The sequence below is a fragment of the Epinephelus moara genome, chromosome 5 (assembly GCF_006386435.1).
Source record: "Epinephelus moara isolate mb chromosome 5, YSFRI_EMoa_1.0, whole genome shotgun sequence".
Classification (NCBI taxonomy): Eukaryota; Metazoa; Chordata; class Actinopteri; order Perciformes; family Serranidae; genus Epinephelus; species Epinephelus moara.
The window spans coordinates 22,343,428-22,365,661 of NC_065510.1; the positions used below are offsets into that span (position 1 = coordinate 22,343,428).

Genomic DNA, 22,234 nt, shown 5'->3' on the forward strand with positions numbered 1-22,234 from the left:
AAACTTCCATTTTCACAGTAAACGTACAATTTTTCCTTATTGAATGCACTTTGTTTTTAGCTTTAGGCCAGTGGTTCCCAACTGTTCCAGCTACAGGGTCCAGATTTCTCCTTAGTCATTAGTTCAAGGTCCACACAGCTTAATATGTTCAGTGTCATACTTTTGTTTGGCCATGTTGTCAAGCTAGTTTGCTGTCTCTGTCAAGCAGCTGTTCGTTGGTCACTCAATCTACAGCAGCAAACGGCACTTCAAAATTAAAGCTCTGTGCTGGAAATTCACTGTACTTCAAAATAAAGTGTGTTTTTTACAAACTTAACAAGTTGAGAGTCACTTGTGGCCCATTCAGAATGGACCCGTGACCCACTTTTGGACCACGACCCACCATTTGGGAACCACTGGTTAGACGACAAGCATGCGGTCAGGTTTAGAAACATTGCTAACGTAATGTAACATCACATATGTCACGTGACATACATCACTAGTGCAGTATGCTACACAAACTGGCACACTATGTTGTTATTAAAATAATAGACTTTGTTTCAGATGTGAAATGAAAAGTGGTCTCCTGGGTAAAAGTCATGAGTTTGTTGGACCCATCGTACATCAACGCAGACTTTCTTGCTCTTTATACTACAGCAGTTGCTCAGAGCGTTAAAAAATGCTGCCAACCTATGCGTCTCATACTTCTGCTAAAGGGTACCCCTGTGCGTCCATATTTGATGGCAAGGCCGGTATTTGACGAGTTGAGAGTAAGATAGTGTTGGAAGCTACAGCCATGAGATGCCTAGCTTAGCTTAGCTTAGTTTAGCTTAGCATAAAGCTTGGAAATACGAAAGCAGTTTGCCTGGATTTGAACAAAGGTAACAAAATCTGCTAGACGGCACCTCTACAGCTCAATAATTAGCACGTTATATATATATGTTCATTTACAAAAACAGAATTAAAAATGACAAGTTGTGGTTTTACAGGGGGTTATATGCTAGATTAATTCTAGGCCGAGCACAGTGACTTCCTGTGATAGCACATTGATTTAACAGTCTGACACATAACCTCCCCATAAAACTACAACTTGTCATCTTAACACTACACATTAGACAAACTAGATACATGTTAATTATTGAGTTTGAGAGATGCTGGTAGGCTAACTGTTTCCTCCTGCTTCCAGGCTTTATGTGAAGCTAAGCTAAGCTAACAGTCTCCGATCTGTAGCTTCATATTCACCCGACAGACATGAGAGTGGTGTCAAACTTCTTATTTTACTTTCAGCAAGAAAATGAGTAAGTGTATTTCCCAAAATGTCGAGTAATTCCATATCAAAATAAATAGCCAACAGTCAAAGCCTATATTTCTGGAGTGCAGAAGGGTCATACAGTGGCATGAGAACATTACCGATAACACTGTCATAATTATCAGGAATCTTATGTGTATAGGTTTCAACATTTTTACATTACCATTCTTTGGGACACATTTGTTTCAAACTTATTTTAGTGCAATATGTCCAGTTATTTTAAAAAAACACTCAAACTTGAATTGGCTAAACTTCAGGTCTACAGTGTCTACATCCATCATTTCATTTCATTTTGTGAGTGCGCAAAGTTTCTATTTTAAAATCGAAAAAGTCAAGAACTTTCTTTCACGTGTCTCAGGTTCAATAGTTTGTGATTTCTTGATTTTATTGTGGTGCTCATCAACAATACCGCCATGGGTTAGGAAATCATTTTTAAACAGCAACAACTCAAGGATCCATCACTTGATACATCTTGTTACAAAATAAGAAATACTTTTTGATTATTATTATTATTATTTTTTTTCTGTTTGAGCCACTTGGACAATGATGCAAAAAGTAAAAAAAAAAAAAAAAAAAAAAAGTCGCAAAATCAAATAACTTTACTTAATAAGAAGATAAATGTACTCTCTCTAACATTCAGGTAGTAAGTTCCATAAGTCTCTCACAATGTATGATACATTCATTTCTCTATTTGGCCCTCTCTGGTGCCAACCCTTACTGTAAATTCTTCTCTGTGATCCAACACACAGAACATGGCGAGTGGGAAACACACATTTTTTCCAATATTCCAACAAGATGGTTAAAGTAGAAATGTTTTATACTATACTCAACATAAGGACTTGCCGTATTATTTACAATATATACTGTAAAATTGTAAATCAGGTGAGATAAAAAGGCACAAGTTTCCCTTTTTTAAATACAATGTAAACATCTCATCAAAAAGCATGCATTAACATTTCATTTTACAAAAAGGATATCATTTTTAGACAAAGTACTTAAATATTGTTTTCCAGCAAAATATAATTCTCTCAAAAATACTTTCCCATTCATCCTATGAACCTTTTGACATTTTTTTTTATTCTTTAAAAAGGACAAAAAAAGGGGCAAAATAAAGAAACAGTGAGAGAATAGCGTAAGGGTCCTTCACAACTTGAACACAATAATGCACAACAAAGACATATTGTAAAATGAGGCCTTTCTGACAAGGGACTGTATGAAAATGATTGTGCAGGGGAGGGGGACTGAACCTTATATGTTCTTTTATAAAGGAGCCAGACCCTACACAACGTTGCTAATATTTTCTTTGGACCCTCCTTTCCCAATAAATCAAAATCATATATTAATGGGAAACATAACAGCCAGTCTGCTAAACATTTGGGTTTAAAAAACCATTTAATGAGCCATCTGATTTGAAAAATCCTTATGAGAACTGCCCTAGAATGAATAAAAAATATTACTCTGGGATGATAATAAGTTGAAACCCCCTCCTCCTGCTCTATCAAATACAGATCCCTTGAGCCAAAATTAAAAATACATAACCCTCCCCTGCTTCTGTACGCCCCGAATAATTTTCGTACAGTCCCTAACGACAGTCATGCCACTGCCATCTCTGTACACCAATCTCCACACAATTACTGCCACATAAGAGACCTCATAGTGTAGCACAGCGCCGTCATTATGAGAGCTGAGGCCACAAATATATTACACCAGCACCCGGCTGTGCTAATGATGTCATGTTGTCTAACTTTAGGCTGGGTGACCATGCAGAAAGTCTTTTCCCGCATCATCACAGTTGCTTATCAAAACAGACAATTCCTGCTAGCTGCACTAATGCCTCATTTCACATTGTATCTCCTCTGTGCAAATCTAAATGTGGAAATAGGATATGGCTAATCCTATAACATAAATGCATAATACCCACACTGAAAGAGCAGATCAACTATGCACATGCTTGCCAGAAAGAAAAAAAAAAACACACACACGCACACACACAAACTTAAGCCATTCTTGCTCCATACACAAATGTAAATACACACTCACAGGGCACATTAAAAAAAAAAAAAAGAAACAAATAATCACACGCCCCCACTGTTTTTCTTTCCCAGCGGCTCTATCGCTTTTCAGTAGCATCATAGTAGTGTTCCACAACCACCCAGAAACCAGTGGGGTGTGAGACAAGTTAATGGTCCAGATGACTGGGCCTGCCATACCTAAAATAGTAGTACTTTGCCCAAAGATACGAGTAAGGAAACAAACTAAATTAGGAAAAGGTGATCATACCAACAGTTCTTCATCAAGCATTCGTCGACATGTACCTCAAAACATCTTCTGTACAACCGCTGAATAGAATGTGTTTAAGAAGTTGTTAATACCTGTACACATTTGCCTGGTTTTTGATACATTAGCCGTTTGCTGTAAGCACTGCATTTTGGATTATATCAACTTTACAGAGTATGTGTGTTTAAACTGCGTGTCCACATAGTGTATTGTATGGACGGTCTACGCGTTACTGTACATGTTATGCTTTTGCCTGGCTTTGTAGAAATGAAGCACCTTAATGTAAAATGACTGGCTTGTCAAAAAACTAAACCTTTGCAACACACTTTTATAAAATGCTTTTTATTATTTCTGGGAAGAGTAGATAAGTGTTGGTTCACAAAGGGCTGGTTTTGCTTCATTGTGAGTAAAAACAGACATTTGGACAGCTGCTCTGGAGATAACACAAAACACAATTACTATGGATGCACCTCAGTCAAATCCATTACCAGCGGACTCTACCGAAATCGTTTCCGTAAGTGCATGATGTTTTTCCATCCTGCAGCACTCCTGACCATTTTCGCACAAAGGTAAAATCGCTCATCAGTATTGTCTTAATTCTACACCACAATGCCTAAAATAGTGACTTTATGAAATGGGAGCTTCACGTGCAAGCTTTTCTTTACACAAGAGAGACGTTCTTTTTTTTATTATTTCAAAACAGCTTTAGCTTTGGACTTTTGCATATTAGTTTTGATTGTTTTACTACATATTTTAATTTAAAAAAATCAGTATATGAATGTTAATGATGGCTGTTATGACACCGATTGAGATTCAAACTTGGACTTGTTAGATTTAAAGTAATTATTCAGCTTATGATGATGCTTGTATAGCCCTTAGATTATATTCAAATAGACCTTTCACCTTACAGTCTAAAGATTCCTGCCTCCTCATTATGTCCTTTGCCCTGTAGTCTTGCAGTATGCTGCTACACTGCAAAGCGAAATCTAAGTATTGGCAATTTTTTTTTCCGTAGTGCTATTATTTGTGAAAGACTGCATAAGCCACATTTAATATTTGCAAAAACTCTCTCTAGATTTGTAAGGGAATCTGATTTTAGTGCATGTGGAGTGCATCTGTGCGTTTGTGTGAAGGCATGTGGACGGCATGTGTATCAATTTCCCTCTACGTGTGTGTGTGTGTGTGTGTGTGTGTGTGTGTGTGTGTGTGTGTGTGTGTGTCTGTGTATGTGTGTGTGCGCAGTGAATGTATCTAGCGCATCTAAGAAATGTATGGCTTTATCTCCATAGAAAATACTGTTATCGTCTTTGGGGCGGGGAGGGGGAGTTACTTCGGGATGCTTTGTCACATTTCTCTAAAGTCCTTCTCGGCGTGTCGCGCTTTTCTCCACGAACTATTCACAGCTCTGACCCGCTTGTGGTGATCGCAGTGTCAAATCAGTTCTCCTCTTTTTTTTTTTAACTCCCGTCACCACGTCACTTATCTTTCCCATCCTAGACGAGGACGCTGGCATACTGGGCGACCGGGTGCGGGCCAACTGGTCTGGCCTTTTCTCGCACGTTTTTCTCTTCTTGAACTTCTTCGTCTTCCTCCTCTCTTCCAGTTCCTAATGCCGCTTCTGTCCCGACTGTTAAGTGAGTCACTTCTTGTGGAAGTAGATTGTGTGAGTGAGGCCTGACTCCACCTTTGGTATCTGGTCACTGATGATCTCCACCAACATTTCGGGGAACTCCACCTTCAGGGCCTGGGACTCGCGAAAGGTGTAGAAACAGAAGTCCAACAGGTTCCCCACCAGCTGGACAACACAGACACATAATATGATGAGAAACATGGTAAAGGTGTAGCGTTATAGTGCGTCTTTAATGGCTGGTAAAAAGGATTTTTATTATTTAATAGGAAAATATAAATCATGTGTACACTATTTCTAAATATGTGAGAATATAAGCAAACTACTGTATATTCTCATGGGTGTGTTTACATCCTGATGAGGCACTGACCCCTTTACAAGTCTTTTCAGCTCACCACTTGGGGGCACCACTGATTTTTTTCTAGACAACCCTCCTGTAAAGAAGGGTCATCCGTTCAGCACTAACCCCATTCACTCAGTCATTTGGGTCACTGAATTCTGGCCATTTATCTCTGTGACCTCTCGCTTGCTGACTCTCACTTCTTGGGGATGCGCCTGCACTGTCATTATGCCACATACAGCTTGACCCGTGCATAAAAGAAAGAGCAGTGATATAGCACATTTGCTGCAGTGACAACTGTGTACTGTGCTCCAATATACTGCGAGCTGGCATTGATCCCCTTCTGTTCCATTCACCAATACAGGCTGGTCACCGCCTCTTCCAAAATAACCTCCCCCTCAGGGAGAGATTGGGATGCAATAATCCTTATTCCATGCCACAGCGCCATTGAACCGCTAAGTAAATGCATTATCCTAATCCACTATGCTGCCATTTTTCTCAAAACATGTCCAGAGATATTCGAGGCCCAATGTGCCACTGGACACCTCGCTCTGTGTGTGCGAAGGCATGGCATACCGAGAGGCTGCCAAGGGAAGCCTGTGCTGTACTGTAGGCCATTGGCATGGGCAGACAGACAGGGCAAGGGTACTTACATCATGCATGGCGTCCAGTAGCTTGGTGAGCTGGAAGAAGCGCTGCCAGGTTTGGCCAGAGTTGTTGGTTGCTTTTCCCACTGAACGCCGGAGCTCCTTAATGTAATTAACCCTCATCTCCTCAAACGCCGCCTGGTTCTTCAGACCCTCTTTGGGAACTGGGAAACAAAACAAATCCTCCTGTCATCGACTGGATTTAATGATGTTACGACCCAATACTGCAAAGAACAACTAATACGAGACTTGTGTGGATACCAGGCATATTTATTAGAAATGACTAAAACCTGTTGGTCATTTGGCATAATTAGTGAGAATATGACTTAAATTACAAAAGTCTTTATGTGCTATTGGACTATACTGGCAGCTTTGCATGTTTTGCATACCTCACATTACTGCTACATTTCCAAACTATATTTAATGATTACTGAAGTCTCCTCATTGAATCAGTGTTGTTATTTTTTTTATTTATTCATTTGAACATTTCCCAAATTTTTACTGATTAATGTGGAAGACTGCAATCCATCACAGTGAGCATTTAGTTGGCTGTAGAGTTGGGCGGTGTGACCACTGTGAGATGATGTCAACCATCAGAGATTTAACTGTTTATACTGAGGACACTGTGAGCAACGTTAACAAGCAGGAAGTATTCTTGGCAATATTGGAATTTTGTATTAATTTGCGTCGATGAGGTACTTTGATTTGCCTGGTATGTAACTCATTGGATTAGCAAAAACACACAAAAAAAGACATTCCCATCTCATATACATCAATATTACAATTCAGAATTAAATATACTGTATGAAGCATTTAATGCAATCATAAACAGGGACTATTACTTTTTTTATAACTCTCTGACTCTGTTTTGAATTGAATTTTTGGTCTCAGATTTCTCTTGAACAATAGTTCATGGTTTTAATTTGCTTGTCTACCTGTGTGTTTGTGTTGGACTACCTAATTTATAAAATCATTAATTTAAAATAAATTCTAAAAAGTAATTTTCAGTTTTCAATGTTTCTTTGAATATGAAAAAAGTGCATTAATCATTAAAAAACAACAACATTTAAACCTTTATTATATAGAGTGACTTTGACAAAAAATAAAGTTACTAAACGCTCACTGTCTCTCAAGTTTCAGGTCGCTCTGAGATGATTTTTCCACCATACAGAAATGAGCGAAATAGCTGACTGCAATATAGGACCGAAAATGTATAGTACGCTTTAAAAAATGCAAATTAAACCCCATCTGCAGTTAATGGGCCAAGCCATGCACAACCACCGGTATGTTCCTTTAATGTAGAAATGTGTAACTGTGTAAAGGGTAATTAGAGGTGCTCTGTGAATTACGCTCCGACTCCCACACAGTTGCCTTTTTTTGGACATTTTTCCTGTGTTGACAATCTAAGCCTATTTAAGCCGACTCATTACAACCACTTTCACCATTTCAAGAGGTAATTAGTTTTCATGTGTAGCTACTGATTCATGAAAGACCACTGATATACTGGAAGGCATTGATTAAAAGTTATCTCAGCCACAGTGACAGCGAAAAAGGGAACAACGGTGCTTGTGTTTGTTAAGGAGCTTAATCATTTTGTCAGCCAAACCTCATTCATCAGGCAGTTTGTTCAATGACCAGAGCTGTTAAATTACTGCAACCCTCATTCACATCATAATGATTTGGATGGTGGCATCAATGCACTTAAAATAAAAAGGGAAGTGTAATGGGAGAGAGTCGGACAGATGTGAGGAATGAGATAGAGTAACTGCGCCATGAGGATGCATCAAAATGTCTACAATATCTTTTTCTCTCGCACTTTCTCCCTCCCCATGCGCGAAGGAGAACAAAGTCACAGATATGGAAGTCTGCCAACGCTCCTAAATGACATTCAGCTGCTGGCTACCAGATTAAGAAACATCTCACCTCTCAAAGAGCACACCTCAAATCAGTCTGAAGAAACGCCTTGAGTTGTCCTTCAGCCGAGACTGAGATATTACGATATACAGTACACCATGTGACTTCTTCAACCATGAGAGTTTTTGCAATACCGTTCATACCAAGACAGCTACGTCTTTAATAGCTGTGGGTGTGTTAGGTCATCTGAGGCAACGCTGCAAATCAATGAGCTTTACAGCAATAGGATTTTCTTTAAATTAATTTGCTGGATTTGCTAAAAACAGACATTTATTTCTGGTTATTTACCAATAAAGAGATTCTCAATTAACTTTCTAGAAACTTTACATAACATTACATATACCATGACGGAAGATTTCATCCACATCCCCCACTCCCACTCCTGTGTGTGAAAGAGGATTAGGACCACATGGGAAAATGTATTTAGGTTTGAGAGTCAGAATTCTGACTTTAAACTCAGGCCTTAATACATTTTACATGTGGTCCTAATTGTCTCCTGTACCCCTGTTAATAATTACAAAAAGTTATTACTATTATTTTAAGGAATAGGGCTGCAACTTTCATTCCACTATTTTCATTATCAATTAATGTTGATTATTTTCTTGATAATTATTCTACATAGTTTTTATATTTGCTATTTATTGTATTTTGTATCTGCAAATTTGCTTTTTCTGCTATGATATTTTAGTCCTGGTATATTGTACTCTTCCAACTTTCTATTGTAATTGCTGCACAGTGATTTCTCTCTTATCTTATCTTTTAGTTTCTGTTTTCTTTTCTTATAATGTTGTTTTATCCGACCATCACCTAAAGATATTCATATAACAATTGCATAATATAAAGCAATCAAAACTCTTGAACAAATAATTGATTACCAAAAGAGTAGCAGATTAATTTTCTGTTGATTGACTTCTTCATTAATCAGCTAATCATTGCATCTCTAAGGTGGAGCATTTAGGACTGAGCTCTACACATGCGTGTAACAGAACATGGTACCTCATTCAGTCGCCACAGGCACAGTAACCAGACCTCCTGTTCGTTCGCAGCATGGCTAAACATGTCGAGAAGAGACAATGGTATCAACGTCTCGTAAACTTTTATAGCGTTTTTGAAACCTCACGAAAATATCTTTTACAGCAGGATGTGAAATTCTGAGCCCTAATGGGTTAAACGACCTCCCTTTAAAAACTAAATTATGTGCTTTCTCCAGTAGGTTTAAGTCGCCAGTTTTAGCGGCACTAGCATAAAGCAGCGACTGACAGGGTCTGTTTTGAGTTCTGTAGAATGAGTAGCCATAAGCAAAAGCCTGTTTCTTCTCAGTTATTATTGCATCTTTTTGAGAACAGATCATTGAAGGTCAATAAATCTGAGAGCATTTGTCTGGCTTCATCACGTCCTCTCTTTCTGTCTCTTTCTATGTGATTCTCCTCACTGTACTTTGATGTGCGATCACCTTTGAGCGTGACGTACATGAGGCTAAGGAGGGCAGATATGAAAACAGATTGGTGCAGAGGCTGTGATTTCTCTGCTTTATTTGGCTGACATGATGAGAATGTGCTAAAACCCAGGGCCGCATTTGGACCTTTTGTTTTCCTCCCACTGACCCTCATACGCCCTGATTAGAAACTGACCTGGCATTTAGGGGCGTTACCGTGACTGTCCCCAAAATAGGGCATTTATACCACCGTAATTGGTGTCAAATGGATTTTCGCTGCAGGTATAGAGCCTCCGCAGCTAGGCCATATTTCATGCAGCTGCATTATCATGTGCACCAAAAGCCCAGGAAAGCTCTTTTGTCTGATGCACATCGCACAAAGAGGCAAACTCATGCAGCTAGGAGATGCTATTGGCACATGTGTCATTCAAGGACATGCAGCCTCCTGCTCTGGGTTGCTGGTACATACCTAACTGACAGGGTGTCTCTTGGTTAAGATTTAATACCTGTTACTATTCATTAGGGAATTCAATAACTAGCTCTGCAGTAACAACTCACTGAAGCTTCAGGGTGTTGTCTAACAGGAAATTTATATCTTAACATCAAACAAGTAGAGTAATGACTGGTTAGAGTGAAAATGATTATGATCTTTTTCTTTATGATCTCATAGTCTTTCTGCGTAATTAGAAAATGTGTCACACGAAACGCACCCATCACCTCGGTTAACACATTGTACATTTGTCCCACCTGGAAGGAGGCAGTTTGTTGAGAGAGCAAAATGAACAAGATAATCTATCAATACTATCTATGTCTGTGCAGAGGTGAGGAGTGTAACTGGCTCGAGCAGGCCACTGCTCCTGTACCAAATCCAAACAGGGTCATGAGACACCGCAGGCTCAATGAAACCTTAGCCAAGGTCAGAGAGGAATAACAGCCCTTCTCTCTTTTCTCTTTATCCCTCTTTCCCTCTCTTTCACTCGCTCACTCGTTCCCTCTCTCTATGTAACACAACATTTTTCAAACCAGCCCAAAGGCACACACACACTCACTGACTCCGTAGTACTTGCTCAGCTGACAAGTTCTGACAACTCCTCTGTAAACATTTCTGCCGCTACTCCTTCCACGAGGCCCTAGCATTACCTCTGAATGACTGTAACGAAGAGCGCTTGCTACAGTGCCTCAGAAAATCCAGAGACGGACTGCTTTTTAAAAAAATATATTATTCACAAGTGCTTTTGCTGAAATGTTTGTCGAAGCTCCATACAGTACGCTTGCTCACAGGTACAGGAATTTATCTGCTGCACATTAGAAATATGAAATTTTCTTTCCCCGTCTCTCATGTTTTACTGCTTTATTTCCACCAAATCCAATAACCACAGCAAATTGAAGCACCTTAAATTCCCTGTTTCAGTTCTGTATCCCGGCTTCTTTCATCCGCACCCTCTCCTTCAAAATTCCAGCCCTGGGTTTGAAGGAAGTAAAGAAAAATAGCAGGTCTTGGAGCATTGCCTGGTGCTTGACTGGCCTTTATTAAGTACAGCAGGGCTCTCTGGAAAACCTCCAGAGGACCAGGGAGGAGAGGAGAGGGAGGCCACAGCAACAGAAGGACCGGCTCTGCCAACTGCCCCCCATCCCCCCTTTGTATTCTCTTTTCTTTCTCCCTATAGCTATGCACCTGTCTCTTTCTCACCAACACAAGCTCTCACTGTCAACATTTGTCTGATTTCACTCTTTAAATCTCCCTTTTCCCCTTTGGTTTCTCATCCTCTCTGTATTCTCTCTCTCTTCCTCATCCCTCCAAACATCCAATAGCAGAAGTCCGGCTGGAGCTCCCCTGCTTACAGATGACTCAACAACACTGAGTTTATGTCAGGGAAATGCGTTCACTCCGCCTCTTCCATATGTCACTGTACTATGAAGCCAAACCTTATACAGTTGATCAGGGATATATTGTATGTTTAATAATCTACTGACAGAATCTTGTTTTTTCTTTTCTAAATTTGTATTTAAAAGGAATATGTTACCCACAAAATGCCCATTTGTATATCAGTCAGTCATGCTGTATTAGCTTAAATTTGTAAAGAAAACTTTTTCTCACATGCCTCCACAGAAAACTGCTAATATCCACTTATCAATTGAATGACCTTGTCCAACAACATAATTATATCAAAACAGCCGTTTACAAATTCTCACACAACTCGTGCAGTATAATCCAAGTCTCATTTATCCAGTGGTATGCTCAGTGCTTCCCAAACACATGCTTTTTCACTAAAAAACCTCTTTGTTGTCTGGCTTTGAAGAGAGGACAGATGAGTTTTACTTTCAGTTCAGTTTTGAATAGTAAGGTTTCAGTGGAAAAGCATGTGTTTGGGAAGTACACAGAAAACAGCTTTCCTGATGAATTCAACCTAACACGACATCACTTATTAATTAACAAATTGATCATATTGTGGGTGAAGTATTCCTTTAATTGTTGCAGTTTTTAATAATCACAACTCACCAGAAAAATACCTTTTATTAGTTATGGCTGGGTTTAGAAACTGAAAATAGTTGGACTGCAGTTTTGCAAGTCTGGAGACCTTTTCATATTTTGGCTTAGAAACTGCAAGACTACATTTGAAGTCTGATATTTTTTTTGTTTTACAAAAATGGATCAGGATTACAGCCAATTTACAAAAACTTTAAGGCCTTCACATGCCATTTGATAACCGTGAAATATGCAGTTTTTTCTGTCAAGACTTTAAAATAAATCTTATTAAAATTGTGTCATCAATCATACATGATTAGTTCAAAGCCAGTAAAAATAACAATTACATCGTCTGAGCAGTTCTGACCTTCTGATAGCTTGTAATATTAATGATACACAACTTTCAGTTTCTTCTATGGTTAAATGCATTATAGCTCATTTTGGATAATGGTGTGATAGTTAATTGGCCAAAATGTAAACACAAAATGGAAGAACTCGAGATGCTAGGATGAAATTAAGTTAACCATGGTTGTGTTTTTCGCCCATCTGAGTCCAGCATTCACGCATCACTTTCAGAGGCCTCAGTAACTGAAAAATAAATACTCTGCCAATGAATATTTCCACTGATTGGCACTGGTGCTGGAGTTCAAAGAGTTTGAAGTCTGGCCAGCATGCACACTCTTCAAATAGATCGCCATGACTCTCTCTCTACCCCCCGCCATCCTCACCTCTCTCTCTCTGTCAATATCGAACATCTATTGACACAAAAAAAAAACACGCTTAGACTTATGCATAAATATATGACTGCAGCAGGTCTTGTGAGTCCCAGTGTTGTTTTAAGGTTTGCGGTGATCTTTTGAAATAGCTGTGAGTGGGTGTGGACGGTGGAGTTATGACACAGCTGCCACCACGGAATCTTTAATTGTTACTATTGAACTGACAGCAACAGCTCACAGGGTGTTGAGGTGGTGGAAAAACCAGTGCTTTCAGTTTCCAACTGAGTAACTTGGTCCAACACGTCCCCTCAGTGAGGCTGCAGTGCCTGTGGGCGCAGTGGCAACACGGCGGGACCTCCTTCAGTGAGTGATAGACATAGACGTCTGCTCAACCATGGGCAATTAAAGTAAATAAAATAATATAAAACAGAGTAGCCTTTGCTCGGGGGAACGCAAAGACGAAAGCTTTGCTCTCTTCTTCCATTTGCATACACTCTGTGCTGCTACACAAACAGGTGCATGCAACATCAATTCTATTTCCATGCTTGTTATGCATGTTAACGGATTACCGTGAATGATAATCTAACAGACTTTAAAAAGACACGATCGTGGGTGCAAGGAAGGCGGGTACAAACACTGCCAAAACATTCTGAAAGGTGTGCGGTGGATGGAACAAAACACACAACATCTTATCAATGCATTGCCTCTGTGACAGGCAGTCTTTTGGTTTGAGAAATGTGGGAGATGTTGGGTGGCTCAGGCCATAAAAAGCATTGCACCTTTGCCTGTATGTGGTGTAGAGGCAGACAAACACTCCAGGACCTCTCTTGTTGACGGTAACTCCTGTGTAGCCAGACCTATTTCCACAGCGCTGTGTCAGAGGTAGAGAAAGGTCTGGAAGCACCTATTATTATCCTGGTATAGGGGGCAAAAAGGCTCTGGGTTGTTTGTATTGCCCTGACCCAATCGCAATCGTCTTAAGGGGTGCTAAGCTCAGGATGCAACGATGGCGTCCTTGCAAAATGGTAGCATGCAGATAGCGGAAGGGGAGGAGAATGCTGGCTGAAACGAGTAGGTATATCTGCGGCTGGAGCAGCTAAGTGACCTGCCCACCAGCCACATGACTCGCCCACTATACCCACAAGTCAGTCTATGATCAGCCCCCTCCACTCCAAGTGGAAGCCCTGAGGAAACGTTAGCATTTAGCCAGCTATGAAGTATTAGGTCAATAAGAGGCAGTTCAGGTAAGTGTTAGGGTAAGGGCTACAGCTTTTTACATTTAAAGTAAATCACATCTTCATCTATAATCAATTATTAAGTGGATTATTGCCTTGCTTGGCCTCATATTTATTCACTACAACCTGGTCTTGTAGCAGGGCTCGAAATCAGTGTTGCGTTAGCGCTGCAGCTCTACACGTCTCATCTAAAATATCAAGCTTATACCCACAGCCTACATTTGGTGAATCAAACTAGTTCTTAATTAACCAAAGATTATCAGTGGAGTTAAAACATCTGCACCGTTGATTCTGATGAATCCTTCTTGCATCTGCACCCCATAATGGTTGAGTCGAGGTGCAGCCAAAGTGGCCAATGCACATGTTTAAGCCCCATTAAAATGATGTGTATCACAGCAGCAGACTGTCCATTGATGGGAAACGTGTTCTCACATGGAGTTGGTGCGTTGAAGTAGATTTAAAACGACCTGGCAGTTATGATCTCTACAATCAAAAACATACTGAATCATCCCACATGAACACTGTTGGATGACTTTGAATGCAGCATCTGAAGAAAGGAGCATTCACCTCACGCTGGGAAGTTACTAAAAAAAAAAACAGATGTCTATATGGTCCGCTTTAAATGGGACTGCAGTTCACTGTTACCAGGCACAATGGTGATATTAAGTGGTTCTGAATGGCACTCTCTATCAGTGGTGTCTGGACTTCTTTTAAATTATAGAATTAATGTTATTGTTCGTTGGTCTGTCTGAGTTATGGATAGCCTGAAATTTCAATTAATTATGCTTGGGATTGATGAGGAGTGCATAATATTTTTTAAATAATTTAATTCCAAATGCCATTTTGTTATGCAGTTAGTAATTTGTGCTTGTGGGGAGAAAAAATAAAGCAGTGTGAGCAGGTGGGGATATAATGAATAAATAAGTGTTCTTGCAGGGCCTGTAGCTTCACTGCCTACCTGTGCTGAGAAGCAGAAGGACCTTCATGGAGAGGAACTCGTCGTAGGTTAGCTGCAGTCGTACAAACTCCTGGCTCACCTGCCTCATGCCCAGACACAGGTCGTACATGGCTGACTGCTGCATGCGCTCCCTGAAGACAAAGGGAGGAGGGAGGAGAGGATGACGACATAGGGATTTTGAGATTCACAAAAAGTAGTGTCTTTCACAACCCCTGTATTAGTTACAGTCCACCTTCAGTACTCACTCATCCACACACACACTCATTTATTCATTCATTTACTCACTCATTGTGGTTTTAAATCACAATTTTATGTAACTTACTCATTCATTTCCTACCACTAGCCTAGTGAAACAATATTTCCACACAGTGCAGAGGAGGATCCTGCTAGTCTGGGCTAAGAGCAGAATACCAAATCCCCCCAGATTGCAGAATGCTGCGTACAGTATCACACCACAGATGCACCACTTTTCTAAGGCTGTGGCAGCCTACGAGAGACCCCATATCTAACCCTAGTCACCATAGAAACATACTCAGGAAGGATGTATAATTTCCAACATGTTTATAACGACAGAAATGACACATACATGAACATATGTTCACCACACAGGCATGTGCATGTTTACCAAACAGGTTTATGTGCATGGATGTGTCGAAAATACATCATTGAGTGCGCACGCCGACGGTGCATGCCTGTTGTGCGTTACATTCTCGTCACTCCCCTTCTCTCTCACACACATTTTATCAGCAAAATAATCTGGATTACGTCACAGAGTTCACAAAAACAGGAAAGAAACATTAGTAGGGATAAAGCATGAGCCAATCAGAAATGTGCACTGCAGATGCCACAGATTCAGGGGAATCTCTGGCTTTAGATGCCACTTCTCTTTGCTATAAATCACCATCACATCCAGGCTACATTGATTAAATGCAAGTGGCGTGGCTTGACTTGAAAGAGGTCGGAGTTTTACCCACAATACAGTGGAGCTGCATCATTACATAGGCAGTGAGGGTGGAGACTTCACTCTGATAACAACTAGACTAAACATTTTGTAGAGGGGACCAGAGGCAGCCGATTGGAAACGAGTGCATAATGTTCCCATCAAAGCATAAGATGGATTTTACAGTATTTACTGTACAGCTCTGTCTGTCGGCCCGACTAAATAACTGATAAACTGTGACAACGTCTGGGAGAGGAGCAGTCCCGTTTCCCTGCTGAGCAGCACTGTGTATGTGAGCAGTTTCGCAAAGTGCAGCATAACATCATTTGATACAACTTTGGGCTGGAGTTTCTAAAGTCTCCACACGTTTGCTCTCCCTCTCTTTCTCTCTCCCTCTCTCTCTCTCCCTAGCACTCTCTTCCTGAAATCAATTTTGCTGAATCACTGCCCAAAATGAGCTGCTGGTTTTGGGGAGGAAAGAGAAAAAAAACTGGCAGAAATCTCTCCTTCCCACCTTCTCCCTCTCTCTTTCTCATCTCTCTGTATCTCTCTGTCTGCTTCTTGCTCTCACTTCTTTTTCTCTCTCAGCCCTCCTCTCTCAGTCTTGAACTTGCTCTATTTCTCTGTTTCTATGGTAAAAGATTCAGGAGAGAAGCACAACTGAGGAAAAGGGAGAGTTCAGATTCACCTTTGGCTGGGAGAGGCCAACAAAATTTGTTTGTTGAGAAAAGTGTATCCAAACAAATTGCTCAAAGTCTGACTGAAATCACAATTAAAGGACCTAATCCCATTTCAGATTTTTATCCTCACCCCTCGATTTCAAGTGCAACCTTGCCCCTGGGAACAGAGTTAAAAGGGGCAGTGGTTGAAATCTTCCCCGATGATATAGGACAACCATTCAAGACCCTGATACGTCATCGATACGCTGGCACATGCATAAACAGATGCATGAATGGTGCCGGACATTGCAAATATGCCGCCTTCTGCAGCGGTGATTTCTCTTGCATTGGCTACAGGCAGCCTTTTGCAGTTGTCAGGATGCTCGCGATTTTATCACTAGCGATGCTCTGTAGGCTAATGTTAGCAACCCTACCCTGCCAGTCTGCACTGTCATTAGAGGAGTGCAACAACTTCACTGCCAAACTTAAGTTAAATTTTGGGAATCATATACCATCAAACGGGTGGAATGAGACATGGACATATGTCAAAGTGAGAAACTCTCATACAGAGATCAGCAATAACAATATAATGTTAGCTAGCAAGCGAGTTAGCTGCCAAAACATTGGCATACTAGCCACTTATTTAGCTGTGATTGATATAAAGAAAAGGACCATAAAAGACATTAAACTGAGATAATACCCCATGATCCCAACAAGAACTGGGACACCCTACCCATAGACGTGAACAGGCAAAATGGAGCGGTAAGGGCTGACTGGTATTGGGCCTTAGTTATTTTATTTTATAGTCAAATAAGTGGCTAGGACAAAATTATCCTAAAAACATATTAATTACTATATTTTATGGTGAAAAGGTGATTTTTTTCCTAGCTACATCAGAAATGCTCCTTCAGCCTTTAAACCTCTGAGTGGTTCGGCCAGTTTTTGTATTTGTGTGTGTCTGTGATTGACAGCTGAGCCTACAGGGAGACAGTGACACAATGTAAATCATCATGCAGCGGTAACTGCAGTTTACAAGCCAACAACGGTGTTGTGTTAGAAGTGGTATTGACAAATAAGACTATACAGCATCTGAACTGACTGACATTGACATTTGACGGTGAAATGTAGCTGTTAAAGCTGACGAGCTAATTAGCTATCTAGTCTAAAAAGTGACATTAAAAGTGCACTTTTCACTGATGGTTGCTGTCTGTGTCGTCAGCAGTTGTATACTGCTGTCTGTGACAGTAAGACACAGATTAGAATAAAAGGATTTTTTTTTCTATATTAAAAAAATGCTCTCTGCATAGACAGAAAACCAACAGTGTACTGTATGGTACTAGTGATACAGAAAAGTTGGTTAAATTTATTATAAAAATTACTATTTTATGCAATTTTGTTCATGAAAATACCGTCGTAATAATAAGGCATGTTTCCTAAAGATTAATTTTCCTATAGAAAACTGTTTTCAATAAATGTTATTCATTACGTTTTATTTAGTGAGTTGTTGTCATGTGTTGTAAGGTAATGTGCAATGTTTTTAATGCATGGTACGAAGTGCTACGCATTTCAGTGGCATCTGAAATACAGTTTGGTTAATGAAAACTGCGATTAACAATTTCAAATGGCTCTTGTAATATGAATATAACGTAACATATTTTTATAGGCAGTGTTTACCATGATAAATTAAATTATGGTAAATTTGGACTATTGTCTGAGTGTTCTTTTTAACTTTTAGATTAGTCGATTAATCTATGTTTAAACCTCCGTTTAGGGAAACTGGTCGTAGAGGAATATCCCTAACTGGCAGAGGCACAAACATCAAGTTACGTTTAAATTTCACACACCTTGTCAACAAGCTACGACAAACACTGAATATGTGTACAGAAACTAGCTTTCCCATGCTCAGTAGGAAGCAGATTATTGAAGCCATCCTCTTGTCTGTCTTGGATTACAGTTATCTATAGACATGTCTTTGCCTCCTTTTCCTAGATTCAGTTCATCACTCTGCCCTCAGATTATCTACTGGTCACCATTACTCTACTTATCATAGCATCTAATACGAAAAGGTTTGGTGGTCATCTCTAATGGTAAGATGTGATAGACTTTGCCTTCTATTTATTTATAAAGTCCTGCATCGTGTCTTTATTAAACTGGACCTGTAGTCATTATTAACTCCTTCAAGTGATTGGCTAGATTCAAGATTCAAGAACTTTATCATTATGCAAGCATAATGAAATTGCAAATGGGTCATTCTCAAATGGTGCATACTAAAAAAAAAAAAAAAAGTAAAAAACATAAGCAATATTAAGTATAAAAAATATATAAAAGTACATTGATTGTAGAGGCATCAGTTAATTAATTTGTGCGTGTTTTGTTAAAATCTAAATCAGTCGAAATCAGTGTAAATGAGGGCATGTCCTCAGTGATTCCTAGAGATTTCAATAAAGGTTAAATGAATGAATGACAAAAACAGGGAGATGATGCACTGCTTAAATATGTTGCATTTTAATTCTACCTTCACACATGGTAGATAAATGTTGCCCGTCTAACATGAACATTAATTAAATGAGCGAGGGAGCGCCCAGAACTTTTAGGGAAATAGCTTTGTTTATCTGTTTGCACATCAAAGACTAAATGTCACAGATTACGCAGTCTTACTTTGTCTTCAGTGTAAAATGCACATCTGTCTTCGCAGTATTTACGCTCAATCAGTGACAGAATCCACTCTAATAGCTGAGCGAGCAGACAGTCTATTCAATAAATGCCTTAATGCTCTGAGTCAATAAGCACTAAGTAGCTATGGAAACAAGTGTACACTGTCCAGCCCCCTGAAGACTGAGTGGACTCAGCAAAATTATGGACCGATTTTGTCCTCGTTTTTTGACAGAGTTATCAATGAACTAAACAACAGAGACTACTGTACTTTGGCAACAAGCGAGCAACACACCTTGACCTCATAACAGGTCTGAAAACACACAGTGGGGTTGGCAGTGACACAAAGCAGCGAGCATGTGACCAACATCCAGGCCGCCATCATCTCCCGCCGGTCTACATCTCATCTCCTCTGTCAGGCTCAGTACCAGGCCCATCAGTCAGTGCTGTAAATGCATCACATGCAGCAACTGCAGCATGCTGTACTGTTCTGTATATATCTTAATTTCTCTGCAAAGCATACGTTTTCATTTATCATATAAATGCATGTGCACTTCTCAGTTAGAACTTACTCCAAACTGAACTTGCCAAAATGACACGAACCATTAAGTCCCTATCACAAAATTAGATTTTCTCCAAAAGCTGTTGTCATCTCACAGAAGGAAACACATAATTCTTAATAAACTGTGATCCACTTGGCACTAAATTGATTAGAGGTTCAGAGGATCTCTGGTGTGGCAATCTAATGCTTTACCAACTGTACTAAGCTCCCAGTGATACAACACAGGCTCACAGAGGCTGGAGCTGTGTTGCACAATGGCATTTGTGCTGCTGTTTATTTATTTGTTTATTTGGGACAAACTGACCCACTGACATTGACTTACACAAGCTATTAGTTGGAGCTTTTAAACCTGCCCCTGACTGAACCCGCTCCTCTACAGCCGGCTGCCTACAGAGGCTGCTATTCTCAGTTTTGATTAATTCTGTAACATTCAATTCATCAGCGGCCATGCAGCACAGCTCCAACGCAAAAAAGGCCCACGTACACTTCCTCTCCACTTGCTCTCCTGTTCAGACATATTAACACAGATCAAGTGGACCATTGACTGCCCTTCCTCGGCTTTGATCGTCTGTGCCTGACGTAATTAAGCAACCACAAAAAGGTACAGAAGTGTTTCCATGTGAAGTGCCACAGATCAGGTACAAGATTACGACCTTATTTAAAGCACACCAGGACTTCCTCAAAACAACGTCATTACCGCGAAAACTAAATTTGGCCCTTTGAATAGTTTTCAATGAATGTTAATGGCATGCTCAGAATAGCACAGCAGGAAAACACACTTCTTCTTTCTCTCCAAATTCTTGCAAAATTGATGTTTATGCATAAATTTGCATTTGAAGAGCAGCTTAAAATAACAGCAGCTACCAAACATTAATAGACAAAGCCTGACTGTTCAACCAATTACTGTATCTCCTAATTATATACTCTGAAAAACAAATTATTCTTTCTAATATCTGTAGTAGACATGTTTGTGTTTTGGGGATCCCGCAGGACATCAGACAACATCAAATGCATTTTATATTATATGTATTCTATTCATGGAAATGCTAAATTTTGGTGCTTGGCACTATAAAAACAGATGAAATGGCACAGGGGTGACCTCCTCTCTCTGTTATGTTTTTGAAAATAAGATTGTACAGATTGTGTTTGACAAAAAAATTTAATATCTGGGCCCCTGCTAAATGTCAGGACTAGTACACTTTAATAAAATCAGTGCGATGTGTGTGTTACACTGCAGATATGGAGGTGTAGACCTACTCGTTAAAGATGAGGTCAGGGGCAAAGTAGAGCATCTGTCCATTGGTGTGTTTGTAGGAGCGCCAGCTGAGGCAAAAGGAGGACAGACACATCCACGAGTACTGGATCAGGGTGATTTGGTCCTCGATGGGCAGGCCCCGGAAACCTAACACACACAGAAGCAAACACATGGCAGACGAGGCTGATGAGAAGAAAGCAAAGTGTTTAGATGTAGCTAACAATACTCAGCGTTTGATTTAAAGCATTTGGACTTACATATGTTTGTTTAGCTGCATGTGTCTGTTTATGTGCATTTTCGTAACGTGCATCTTTGCTACAGTGCACTTTTTTTTGGGGGCAATATTTGTTTAGACACGATAACGACCGAGAGGTATTCACCCATTCTTGTTTTATGCTAATCCCACAAGGCCTCCGGTTATTGGCATGTGGTCTATGGAGCTCCAAAAATAGAGTCGAATAGGAAAGTTGCCAAACTCTCAATCAAACTCTGGCAACAAACTCCTCCTCATGCAAAACATAGGCCAACTGAGGACACGCAAGTGACTTATCAAGGCTTAGGGACTATTTTAATCAACATGCGTGTCAATCTGCAAAATACAATAATTGGAAAAAATATATTTGTAGAAAAGGTGTATCAAACGCCTGGCTCAGTACGGGGCTGGCTGATGATTAAAATATCAACTAAGTAGAGTTTTTTTTAAGATTATGTTTTTGGCATTTGTGCCTTTATTAGATAGGAAACTCAAGCGTGAAATGGGGGTAAAGATAGCGGGGATGACATGCAGCAGAGGGCCAGAGTTGGAATCAAGCCTGCAGCCATTGCAGCAGGGACACAGCCTTTGTACATGGGGTGCCTGCTCCACCTGAGCTAGTGGGCGCCCCAACTAAAGTTTGATATCATTTTTCAGGGAATTTTACAGGTAGTGAGAAACCAGAAAAATATGTGTTAATAATGCAGTCCTTATTGACAAACTGGTCCGACTTCCCTGTGTCGCTGGTGCCAACAATATTGCTCCATGTTGCCCTGTGTGTTAGACCTGCCACATCCAAATGTTAGCTGAATGCAGGCAGTGGCAAATCTGAAAGTCGAAGGTACTCATTTTGACCCTTCTGTCTGGCTCCCCTTCTATTTATACGCCCGGATATGGCAAGCAGACACCGTGGAGGTATCAAATATTTGCAATACAGCAAATTAAACAGCCTCAAAGAGCTACCTGTGAGGCATCTTTCAATATGTCTCCCACTGACTGGCATTTTAAG

At 40.1% G+C, this 22,234-nt stretch overlaps 2 protein-coding genes across 2 annotated transcripts in view; one reads left to right on the plus strand and one right to left on the minus strand.

Annotated features, from left to right (window-relative positions):
• Nucleotides 1-3,689, plus strand: part of LOC126390617 (FRAS1-related extracellular matrix protein 2-like) — a 372,466-nt gene extending 368,777 nt beyond the window's left edge. Inside the window, exon 3 of the mRNA XM_050045002.1 lies at nt 3,535-3,689. Coding sequence (XP_049900959.1) covers nt 3,535-3,552 — 18 coding nt within the window. The 3' untranslated portion in view covers nt 3,553-3,689. The remainder of the gene's footprint in view (nt 1-3,534) is intronic.
• nr3c2 (nuclear receptor subfamily 3, group C, member 2) overlaps nt 1,839-22,234 on the minus strand; it is a 92,772-nt gene continuing 72,376 nt past the window's right edge. Inside the window, exons 6-9 of the mRNA XM_050045003.1 lie at nt 20,975-21,119; nt 14,905-15,035; nt 6,186-6,343; nt 1,839-5,360 (exon numbers count right to left, since the gene is read on the minus strand). Of these exons, the coding sequence (XP_049900960.1) occupies nt 5,205-5,360; nt 6,186-6,343; nt 14,905-15,035; nt 20,975-21,119 (590 nt within the window). The 3' untranslated portion in view covers nt 1,839-5,204. The remainder of the gene's footprint in view (nt 5,361-6,185; nt 6,344-14,904; nt 15,036-20,974; nt 21,120-22,234) is intronic.